The 12,391-nt window shown below is 35.9% G+C and overlaps 1 protein-coding gene across 2 annotated transcripts in view; it reads left to right on the top strand.

Annotated features, from left to right (window-relative positions):
* Window positions 1-12,391, top strand: part of LRBA (LPS responsive beige-like anchor protein) — a 369,174-nt gene that overhangs the window by 336,304 nt on the left and 20,479 nt on the right. For both annotated transcript variants that reach the window (XM_064711253.1, XM_064711252.1), the window contains exons 53-54: window positions 52-207; window positions 3,618-3,785. In XM_064711253.1, coding sequence (XP_064567323.1) covers window positions 52-207; window positions 3,618-3,785 — 324 coding nt within the window. The remainder of the gene's footprint in view (window positions 1-51; window positions 208-3,617; window positions 3,786-12,391) is intronic.

Here is a 12,391-nt window from a genome sequence, read left to right as displayed (position 1 = left end):
TCTGTGAAGGTGGATGCTAAAATGTCTTGGTCTGTATGTTTTTCTGTTTAGCCAGCAATACAGGTATGCACAGGAGGCAGATCACTGACCTTTTAGACCAAAGCATTCAGGTGCATTCCCAGTGTTTTGTCATCACCTCTGACAATCGTTACATCTTGGTCTGTGGCTTCTGGGACAAGAGTTTCCGTGTTTACTCCACTGACTCAGGTAATGTATTTTTAAAATAGGGAAACAGACCTAAAGATTTTTTTCTGTTCATCATCAGCCTACTGTTTCAAAAAAAGGAGGAGGGGTGGAGTGTGTATTTATTCCCCTAGTAATAATGTTTGTCAAATATTTCCTTGCCTACTGCTGCCATGTATTGTGTGCTATCATTTTGGGGGAATGATAACACATGTGAGAGCAGCTCTGGTTTAGAATGAGCTTTACACTTCAAGCTTACAGGGCAGGGATGCCTGCTTTTGCACTGTACTTTTCACAGGTGAGAGTTTGTATGAAGCCTGGCGTATCAGGAGAGTTAATTATTCCTAAAGTATTTATGTAAATTTAACTCTGGTTGGTTTTCAGCACCAGAAAACTGGGATTTTTTAGGAAATACAGGCAAGTACCATAGAACAAGAAGTGCAAATTTGAAATCTAGTGAAAGAATACTATGAAAGCCTTTGAAAGCCATGCCATACTCGAATTGATTTGGAGCCACTGAATTCTTTTATATAGCATAAACTGATCGATATAATGGGCAGCAGTTAAATTAGTCTGTCAGCTGGAGTGTGTCCAAAGCATTGAAGTCATGCATGTGTCGTGCTAAATAGAATCTTTCCATGTAAGAGCTACAGGAACTTAAAAGCCTTGGAACCCCAGGAAAAACTAGTTATGGTTTTTTTTCCTTTCATTATCTTATAATGGAAATAGCGACCTCACTGCAAGGTACTTCTTTGGGATTAATGACCCTGTGTGGTTAATGGGTGTGTGCCATCAAGCTTTCCAGTTGGTTATTAATCCCTAGGGAATATCCTGCATGTTTGTCATGGTTTCTTAAATATATTAGTTAACAGTGTTTTTCACACTTGGCAAACCAAAATGACTGACAAAACAGACTGGTCTTTAATGAAAATCTTTTAAGACTTTGGATCTCATGGCATAGTTCAGTATTTCTGTCATTTTTACAATTTTAAAGCCTTACATATAAAGGAGAAGTTCCATTTATGTAATATTGACTGCCCACAATTCATTATACGGACATCTTGTTAGACCCTTCTTAGGTTAATTTTCTCATTGATGAAAATAAATTTACATAGAACTGTGAATTTAAAGTGGATCTTCAGAAAGGATAGCTGGCAGTAATAAATATTCAGTGTATATGGTAGATTTATATGAATAGAGAGATAATTCTATTATATCAAAGGATGTATTTAACTTTACACATATGGAAGGAACTTGTATGGTTTTGGTAGCCTTGCCCTGTATCAATCTGAACTACAAATAATTCTTTAAGTTATTTCCTCTGTGTATGGCAGATTCACCAGGTACATTGTTACTACCATAACTAATCAGGGTATAAACCAAAATACCATTGTCAGAAAAGTTCCAGATTTATTTCTTCTACTTGTCAATATAGCAACTCTTGCTTAAATGAAGGGAATTCAGATGTAGTTTACTTTGCTTCAAATTGAAATGAGAATAAAGTAGGGAAATATTTTGAAATCAACAGATCTGATCAGAACAGAACATCAAGGGAAAAAGATGATGTGATCAGTAATGCATGAAGGCAAGTGATCACAAGTGTTGAATTCAATTACATTTTAGCACTTGCAACAAAAAAAGGAACCATTTTCCTGTCAGGTTGGTTTGTTTGTTTGTTTTTAATAGGAAATACTTTCAGCTTAAATCATGGGTTATCAGCATAGCCAATACAGCAGAAGCACAATAAAACCTTCCTCCAGCAGTGGGAATGACTTCTAGACAGTGTTTTAGCTTCAGTACTGCAGACCTGAGTCTTATTTCTCTTTTAATTATTTGTAGCGCAGCTGTCAAATAAAACATTAACTAGAAAATTTGTTCTGTCAAAAAGGGATATCTGAGTGCAAATGAAAAAATTTGAAATCACTGTGTGGAGAGGACAACTCATGTTAAAGGAAACAGGAAAGTTTGAGGAACTCTTATGATACGAGTAATTTGTTTTTTAGCAATATAAAATAGCAAAATCTTACTTCTCGTTTTGATAAAATTCATTGGATCTTAGGCTGTGCAAAACAAAATAAAAATAACCAGGCAGAAATAACCTTGTAAAATGCTTGTTTTCTAGAACAGAACCTATAAAATTAGAAATAATTGAGAAGGAGATCTCTATAACTCAGTGATGTTTATAGCATAAACTTCTGTTCTAGAAGTATCAATTATCCCAGGTAATGTCAATACAACTGAAAAATACATCACATAATTATTTGGTCCCTGAGTTACCCTTGCACTGCAGGGTGGGTATGCACAGTAAGAGTGCAGCCAGGAGTTTGCCCTGTCCACTCAGAAATGGCTCATGTGGTAGCTCTTCATCTCACAATTGCCCTTGGAAGGTTAGAGCAGGCTTACAAGTTTTTTCAGTATTTGATTTTGAATCTGTTGTGCAGGTTTCCTTTAAATTGCATCTTGTTATTTTATTTTTTCTTCATGTAGTAAAGTACATGTACTAAAGTACATGAAATACTTTTTTTGTAGAAATTCATATATATGTCATGAGTTTTTTCTGGTTTTTTTCACTTTAATGAAATTACCTTTTTGATCTTGTTGTAAATTGAGCTATAAAGTCTATTTTTGTTATTTTCACAGAATCACTCTCTTAAGTCTTTTATTGCCATTAATTGTTATTTAGTGGCTGGATACAAATGCAGCGCTTTTGTACTGTTTAAAAAGAGGCTGTGAAGTGTTCCCTAGTACCTATATTTAGGGATAGTGTTTAGTTCATGCAACAAATTATTTTATAAAAATGTGCTTAAGTCCCAACACTGATCTGTTACTTATTATTTTTAAATACTTTTCAGAACACTTAATTTATTTTTATTTTTATTTATTTATATTTAGAAATGCACTAGTCTGTATTTCCTGGTTTTTTTTTTGGCCTGTCTTGTCAATCCTTCCAAAGCCCTTCTGTTCCTTCTTGTTCTTTAGTCAGCCCAAAGAACAAATGGTCATTTGGGTTGAGAAAGCCAGGGTCACACGTTGGAGGCATCACACTTCACAAAAGTGTGATTGGGTACAGGATTTTTCCTGGCCCCAGCTACCTGAAGGGGCTGAGTAGGTGCATGAGAAAAGTGTGTGTGTGTTCTTATCCTGCGTCTTCAAGAACTGCAATTGCTGGGCTTCAGCAAATCCAGTCAGACTTTTGAATAAAGTGTAATATTGAGCAACTGAAAATATTTTTTTGTATGGATTGTAAGGACTGCTGCATTTTAATTAAGTTCCCACCAAATAAATAAAGAGAAAATAGTACTCCCCAGTGCAGTTCTATTTTGAGCTTTTTTATTTTTTGGATAAAGAAAATATTTCTAAAATACTTTATAACGTATTTAATTTGTCTTAGAATAAGAAGGTGGTTTTTAAAGAATCAATTTGCTGTGTTCCAGGTAAACTGATGCAAGTAGTGTTTGGCCACTGGGATGTTGTGACCTGTCTGGCTCGTTCAGAGTCCTACATTGGAGGGAATTGTTACATCCTCTCAGGATCCCGGGATGCAACCTTGTTGCTCTGGTACTGGAATGGCAAAACCAGCATCATTGGTGACAACCCAAGAGGTAAGAAAAAACAAAAAAAACCCTGGTTTATAGGGAGGTTGTCTCAAAATGCCTTGAGCAAACACTTTATAGAACAGAATTGTAGGTAGGGTGCTATGTGCCCAATCCTCACAATCACATAGGAGGCATTCTGATTGGTTGCAGTGCAAGAATATAACCAAACGAATAAGGCAGAATTTTTATCCAGTTTTAATCCTTCCCCACTCAAACTCACCTTGCACTTGCCAAAGTATTTATTCTCTTCCATCTTGCACCATTTCCCAGGAATTCCTGAATCCTGTCTTTTATTCATGACAATGCTCTCTTTTAACTCTATGAAAAGCACTGAACCACTATGACTGTTCAACTCTGTATTATGAAACAGGAAAGGTAGAAAGTGATCTTTACTGGTTTATGCCAGTTTCACTCCACACACGCAAAAAAATAATTTCTGATCCCCAAAGCAAAGAAAAAAGCAGATATACAGTTGAAAAAAAAGCCTGGAGTAAGCCATTTTACAGGAATGAGGGGCTTTCAAGACCTCTTGTGAGAGCTTATATTTATAAATTTAGGGGCACTTCATAGCCAAACAGAAGTCCTGTTCAGCAAAAAATAAAATGCCCTGAAGGGAAGGGGTAAGTAAAGGTTATTCTATCATATGAAGAGTATTTCTTAGGTATTCTTCCATTCATTTCAGGTCTTCTCTGACCCTGTTTAAATAGTGGCAAAAACTGCTCTGAAGAGGGCAAAATGGACATCTGGAAAGCAAGAAATGGTATTAGATCTGTCATCTATTGCAGTTATAGTTGGCACACAGTTTTATAATCAAAACAATACCTGACATCTTCCAAATTAATCTCTTTGGCAAAGCTGTGTGTTTCATATTCAGTCTGTTACTCATCTGGAGTTATCTGAATTTGAAACACAGAGGTGGCTTGACTGAAAATTGCATCCTGTGAGTGACTTTGAAGAAGCACAACTAATTATTTTCAGAATGAATATTTGAATTTAACTTGCAAATTATTTGATGTTGATTGTGAAAGCTATTCAAAAGTTGAAGGAGATGCACCTCAGTTCACATAGTTGCAGAATCTTGAGGCAGAGGATGTGTGAAAACTATCCCTATTGTCCTACCAAGCAGCCCTGTTCAAGAGATGGGAGGTTTTCTGAGAAGTGACTAGCAGTGTTTTATGAGCATCTTTAAAAAAATATGGCTTTGCTTGAGAGGGAGTGAATACTTCATACATATTTTGCAGTCTGTCAATTTAAAGAAAATGCAAACTCTGTGTTATTTTTTGCAGACCTTGGAAACTCCAAGGAGTTTGTAGGTTCCTAAGTTGCCTTGAAAAGTTGTACTTGTCTCACAGGCTTGCCTGCTGTGTGAACGAGACCCTGAGGCTGTAGGCTCCTTGATCACCCTAACAGGTCATTTGCTGAGGTTCTGTACCTACTGTTTGAGTCAAATGTGTACATTTTGTTGAAATCCATTGACTGTCTTCTCTAATGCAGATTTCTAAGGTATTAGAATTTTGCACTTTTCAGAGGCAATGCCAGGCAATTCTAGCTGCTCTTTAAAATCACACAGTAGCTACCTGGTAAATCTCTGTGCTTGTACTTCTATTAGACTTGGACTTCTAGGGACTTGCAATGGCTCCTGTGTTTACCAACTGCCTTTCTGTGAGGTTTTTTGTGATACAGCATGCCTGGATACCTCTGTTATCGATTGGGATCTTATGTCACTCTACGTAGTCCTAGACATGAGTATAGACAGTTCCTGCTTCAAAGAGATGGTAATCTGGGGTGTTTAATTTTTCCCAGAAATAGCTGTCTGTAGGCTTCTCTGTTCAGTGAAATTTTTTTTTGAAAAGACAGATGAAAGGAGCTGTTTCTGCTTAGTTCTGATTGTGTCAGAAATGGAAAGCACCAGCAGATTTGTTGGGTTCTGAGCCCTGTTACTGCAGCTGTAACTTCCATCCATTTGCAGCATGTTGATATTTAACTGGTTTAATGTCTTTCTGTATTTGAAGCTAATGATTTTTTACTTCAAAATGTAGTTTATTCATGCTTTCAATGAATACTATTCACCGAAATTTTGCATACTCTCAAAGTTGATCTTTCTTCTCTATTTAATTATCTCTAATGTCCATCTTAAGACAACTTCACAGCAATGTGCATCTAATGGTACTTTACCAAATCATGGTTCCAGAGTAATTTCAAGAAAAAGTGATTTAAACTAGGGAGTGTTTCTTTCCTCCTCTCATAGTACCTATTGCCTTAATGTACATCAGCCACTGATATGATATAATGTACATCAGGCTGATATGATCCATCTGCTCTAAATAATATCCCATTAGGCACCCATTATTCCACCAGTTACATTTTATTTAGGTTTACTTGTCTGATTTCTTTACTTTCAGAGAATTGAGCTTTGGATCTCTGGCTCTGTATATTCATGTTTTAGAATGATACTTAAGTTGACAAGCCAGGTGGGCTATGGCACACATGATAAATAAGTGGCTTGATATTCTTTATCAAGGACAATTCTCAAGCTAATTTGACTTTGAAAAAGTCAAGTTTGAAAATCTTTTTGAAAAAGATTTCTGGTTTTGGTTTAACAAAAGAAAAAGGTTAATGAAATACTAATTATTTATGTAATTTAGCTTTTAACTTTGAGGCCGACTTTTAAAAGAAATTACAGCTATGGAGTCTCACTATCTTATTTAGTTTCTCTCCAATACCTCTCAAATGCACTGATGAATGTAAACCAAATCTGACAAATTGAGGTCTCAGAGATATGAAATTTCTATACATGGGACACATCTGCTGGAAACTATTTTATTCTTCACAAAACAGCTTGATTACATTTAGGTTAAATAATTTTTTTCATTCTCAAATTAAAACCTGAAATGCAAAAAATATTTCATTATGCTCTTTGATCAAATGTAAAGTTTTCCTCTTTCTAAATTAATTGGTTTTGAAAATGTAAACGTATGGCACTACTTCACTTTGGAGCACAGGCCTTTTTCTGATGCAAAAATGTTTCTGGGGACAATTTCTGGCCAAGCCTTGGAATAATTCAGAGCAGGGCTGAGGACCGGAAGCAGTTGTATCCTTTGGAATAGCCTTGAGCTGTTTTGCTTTCACATTAAGTAGCATAATTTACTGAGGAGATGTAAAGTCACTTTGCATAATGCAGGGGGGTTTTCCTTTCCTCTCCTTGGCATGTGGCTGCCTTGGGGGAGGTAGGAGGGAGAGGATATGGCCCTCCCCTCGGTACTCCTTGGAGCCCACGTGTGATCTCTGGCACACAAAGTTGGCTCCTGCATATTTATAGGCTCCGAGGCACCACTGGGGATGTGACATTATGCACAAGGACTTGTGTGCTAGAATGTGTGTAGATTCCTGGGAGAGGGCTGTGGAAAGATGCTGTGTTTTGTCCTAGCCCAGCCTGAGGAAGTGGAGGTGGAGGGGAGGCAAGAAGTGGGGGGTGGGAGGAGGAATTGTGTGATGGCTGGAGAAAAGAGATGAGAGAATTCATTTGCATACAAATGGTGAGCATCACTTTCAGATCCCACTTTCTCTTTGAAGCTCAAGTGGCAACTTCTGATGTTTGGACATTTCCTAGGTTGGGGGATTGAATTTTCCTTTGTAATCACAGAACCATAGGAAACAGGGCGGGCAGGAGCTTTGGTCACCTGATCTGTTCTCTTTTCCAGATGAAGGCTTAACTATGCCAAAATCAATCTCCACTGATTTTGTCCAATCTTCCCTTAGAAACTACAGCCAATACATTTTGGGGCCTTAGAAGCCCTGTCCTTAGCAGTCTTTTCCCAGTGTTCAGCCTAGTATCCAGTTCTTTTTGCAGCAGTTGCATTCTGTCATCTTTTATCTATTTTTCCTTTGTGTAGAGAACAATTATTTCCTTCTTGCAGCTACTTCCAGTTATTTGGATTGTCATGACCTACAATTCTTTGCCTCCAACTCTAATAACTCAATTCTTTGTTTTTTGCCATAAGTCATGTTTTTCCAGACCTCTACTTTTTTTTGTGTGTTCCTCTCTTCAGTTGACTGTGTTCCTCAAAGTAGACCCAGGAATGCAGCTGAAGCCTTCCCAGTAATAAGTAGAAAACAACCTGTTTTACAGACCAGGGCTTTTCACATCCCCAGGGAATATCTGTTTCTTTCGAAACACCATGACATTGTCAATTCTTTTATGGGCATGAGCTAGTATGAATTTCAGTGCTTTCTGAGGAATCTATTCACTTGTGTCTCCTTCTCTTTGTAGTTTAGCTGTAGAATCTCATCTTTAAACTTTCTGAAGTGTATTCTTTTTCAGACTGTGTCTCCAATTTGTCAAACTTACTTTGAATTCTCATCCTGTCCTGCAGCAGCCTTGCAGGAACTCGTATCTGCAAATATACTTTGCAGTCTTATTCTATTAAATTGGTCATTAAAGCAAATGTTAGCTAGTACGCAGTTCAGGAGTGCCCATCAATACATTTACCATTTTGACAATGAATAGCTTTCAGAATATAGCTTTCCAATATATAATAGTATCTTCTGAATGTGTGCTTCCCTGTTTTCCTTAGGAAATTGCTGACATGGAACAGCACTGGAGTTCTTACTAAAGTAAAAATATGTGATGTCTCCCTGAACATGTCATGTTACTTTGCCATTGCAAGGAAAAAAATAGCTTTGACATGATTTGTTTAGAACAAATCCAAATCAGCTGTTACTCATCTCCTTGTTTTCTTGTAGGAAATTGTGTGTGTATATATAAAAATGTAAATGTTCTGCCAGTATTTTTTCTGTTTGCTGGGATTAAGCAGACTGCTCTCTAGTTTTTCTTTTTCCTGCTTCTTAAACAACACAATACTTTTTTTAGTCTTGCAGAACCCCACCCAATATCCCTGAAACAATTGTTATAACTCTGGAATTATTTATTGTCACAGTATTCTCATCTAACTATTATCAGGCCAATTGAGTACCAAACACTTACCTCATTCTCTAGTTGGGACAACAGTTTTCACTGCTGGTTTTACTTGGGTTTGCTGTCTGACTGCAGCTGACCTTTTCTTGAAGTACTTTGTGCGGCATCATCTGCTGGTATTGCCTGCCCTAATAACAAACCAACTTCTTGAGAAAACTTGGCATATTTTTGTGGTTTTAGAATGTTATTTCTGATGTCCTTGTTAGTTACATCTCATCTCTGTGTGGCTCTCTGGGGTTTTTCTCTTTGCTCATACCTTGTTGCTTACACTGTTTCAGAAATAACCTCATTTATTTTGATATTTCTGCCTGACTTTCCTGTGTCAAAGTCACTGGAGAACTCTGAGTTGTGCCAGCTGGGATCTTGCCTGTCTTATCCCTGTACTGCATTCACTTCTTACCTTTTCTTTTGTTTTCTGTAGACTTAACTGCCCGTGAGATCTTACAGAAGGATATTCTGTATTTATTGAAACCTGTTTTCACAAAATACTTCTGGAATTATCTTGTCCTTGATCTCTTTCTTATAAAGTGTATTGAACATTCTCATATCTTTGCCACTTCCCTGTAAATTCCTTTCAGCAAGGTGGTTTTTTTATTTGTTTTGCTGTATTGGTTATAATAATATCTAGGAGGTCATCTCTAGCTGTTATCTATTAAAAATTGCGACCGAATCTCTTTCTATGCACATGCTTCTGATTTTCCTTCACCAACACATGATTTTGTAATTGGAATATCCTATTTTCTCCAGTTTTCTTTAATAACCCCTCACCTACATGGACAAGGTAGAGGCCAGTCATGAATGTCAGTGGGTGTAAATCTGTGTCTTCAAGGTTTTGGGTTTTTCAGTGTAGCTATTTTGTTTGGGTTTACTTTCTTGAAGGGGAGGTTTATGGTGGTGAATTTGTCTTAGTATTGTTTATGCTTCTAAAATGGTTTGTACTTAAAAAATGGTAGGCATTTCTGTAGCCCAGTTAAAGTGTTTTTCTGCTATTCTTGACTTTATTAATGGAATATGAAAATATGGTTCCATTGCTTTCAAATATCTAGGAATGTGTTCACAATTAGGGTTTAGTTTTCATATTTTGAAAAAAACTAAAATATTTTATTTAGAAATTTTATTTGCTAAGGAAATTAAGGCTCGACGGATAAAAATCTTCAGTGCTATGAAATGTACAGTCTGTGTGTAACAGTATCACTACTGCTAATAGTAATGGGCTCTCTTCTGAGTTATTGCATTGATCTTCCATACATATGTGAATAAAACAAATTATATTACCTCTTTTATGTTAGCCCATAAAACTAGAAAATGTTACTCTCTGTATGTATCACATTTGCATCACGAGGACTATGGGGGTGCTTTCATTGCATAGCTTTATATTTTTTAGAGGGTACTATATTCAGGTATTCTGAAGGGTGGGAAATAAATGGGTTTAGTGGTGGAGCTGCTTAGCAGGACTCACGTGAATGTAAGCACCTGATTTCATATTTAAAAATACAATTACTGCATTTAACTAAGATTTAATTGGGAAGATTCACTGAACAGTTTTGCTATTGAAAATGTGTAGAATATCTCCCTTAGATACAAATTTTTTAAATGGTTAAATTTTTCAATTTATAAAATACAAAATCTCTCAAAGGATTCAAAATTGATCACATTTCTTGTCTTGCTGAAAAACAGTCTTGTTCCTATCCAAGCTAATTTTAAAAGAAACTGAATTTTTCTTTGGTTTTTATTTAGCTAGAATTCCTAAATAAATATTTGAATACCTGCAAGACTTTTATCAATTTACATTATTATTATTATTAAATTATATATATAATATGTATACTTGTATGTATTATAAAATAATTATAAATCATTATTAACATTAAAGCTATGATCTTGAAACAAAAGAAATCATTATTTTTAATTGTATTGGTAATTGTAGTAAAAGTTAAAACATCTGTATTTCATCAACTGCTGCAGACATTTTTCAGTTGGAGAATTAAAACTTTTTGTGAGTGCTTCATAATTAATTATTAAAGTGGACAATGCAAGCAATTGAAATTTTGAAATTATGCCTGAGGAGCATCTTTGTGTTGGTTGATTAAAGAATAATTTTGTGGGTTATAATTTCTTTGGACTCAGACGCTCTAATCCTGTAAAGTTGAATTCTGTGAGGATTTGCATAGATGTTTCTCTCTGCACGCAGTGAACATTCACACTGATTTCAAGCAGGTCCTGTGTCTGCTGTTAACTCAGTAGCCAAAAAACTCGCCTTTGCCTTCTTCCCTCTTCCTCATCTTGAATTAACCTATGTCTTGGTTGCCAGGTCTGCATGATCTGGACTTCTATTTCCAAAATTTGTTCCTAAACCAATGGTAGTAGAGAGGATGAGGGTCCACATTTCCATAGATTGTTTATAGTATAAATATTAATTTAGAATTCTAATCATTATTTTTTAAAAATTGAAAGTAATTTCCTTAACAGCAGATTCTCTTAAAAATGAATTGGGAAGTAGCTTTTAAAAAGCTTACCTGTTAGTGTTTCCTTTTTCATTTATCGTGCTAAGTAGCAGGAGTATCAAAATGTCCATAAATTGTTAATCCGGCTAGTTAATAATGGAAATTCTCCTAGTAACTGTTACTTTATTTCTACCAGAATAGCTAAAAATTTTCAGAGCCTCAAAATACTGAAATATGTTTGAAATTGCTGCAGCTATAAACGCGATATTCTACTCAAGTCAGCGTGGTAGGAAAAGAGTGTTGCTCCAGCACCGAGTTTTAGGACAGTCTGCACATGCTCCTTTAGGTGCTCAATAGCACTTTTATTTTTTTACCCATGCACACATTTTATACATTATTGTGTGAGCCTTTCTTAAAAAAAAAAAAATTAGCCAGTAAATAATTCAGTGTTGGTATGACATTGTTTTACTACAGATGTAACAAATATTCTTTGTTTCTCAAAAATGGCAGGACAGGACAATGTTGCATGTAAAGCTAGAGTCCTTCAGCACCATCTGCTGGCATTCAGTTGAAGCTGATCTCAGGAATGGATCCTAAGCACCATATAGTAAAAAATTAAAAATACCTATTCACATTTTGAAGGCAAAAAAAATTCAATTGTGGTATAATTTTTTTATCCTTTTTGTTGAGATTATAATGAGAAAATACAATGTGAACTTAAGTTCAGCATATGAACTGAAACAGGAATAGGTCCAGGAGTATTTTGTTAAGTGGGACCATAAAAAGAAATTGATTACATTTTTCTTTTTATTTTAAAGGCTTTAACAAGCACAGTGTTACATTTTTCTATGTGTGTTACAAGTGCAGTTCAGTACAAAGTATATCATACAGAAGATACGCAAAGCTTGGAAAAAGTATCCATAGCATGTTTTTGAAAAGTGTAGCAGCCACTAAATATTCTTTTACCTAACTTTTATTGCATTAGTCAATGTTAGCCTTGAAAGCCTCATGAAAGCTTAGTGGACAGAACCCCTGATGCTCTAAAGGGTCCCACAGTTCCCTGTAGCTTCACAGGTAACAAGGACTGGGGCAATCTGCGTGAATCTAGAACAGGGCTTAAATTCTGCAGCCCCAAAAGGTCACTGTCCTTTCTTCTTTCAGCTGTAACACATTGATACCTCAAAGAGTTTGAG

The sequence above is a fragment of the Zonotrichia leucophrys genome, chromosome 4 (assembly GCF_028769735.1).
Source record: "Zonotrichia leucophrys gambelii isolate GWCS_2022_RI chromosome 4, RI_Zleu_2.0, whole genome shotgun sequence".
NCBI lineage: Eukaryota > Metazoa > Chordata > Aves > Passeriformes > Passerellidae > Zonotrichia > Zonotrichia leucophrys.
This window is presented reverse-complemented; position numbering and strand designations above follow the sequence as displayed.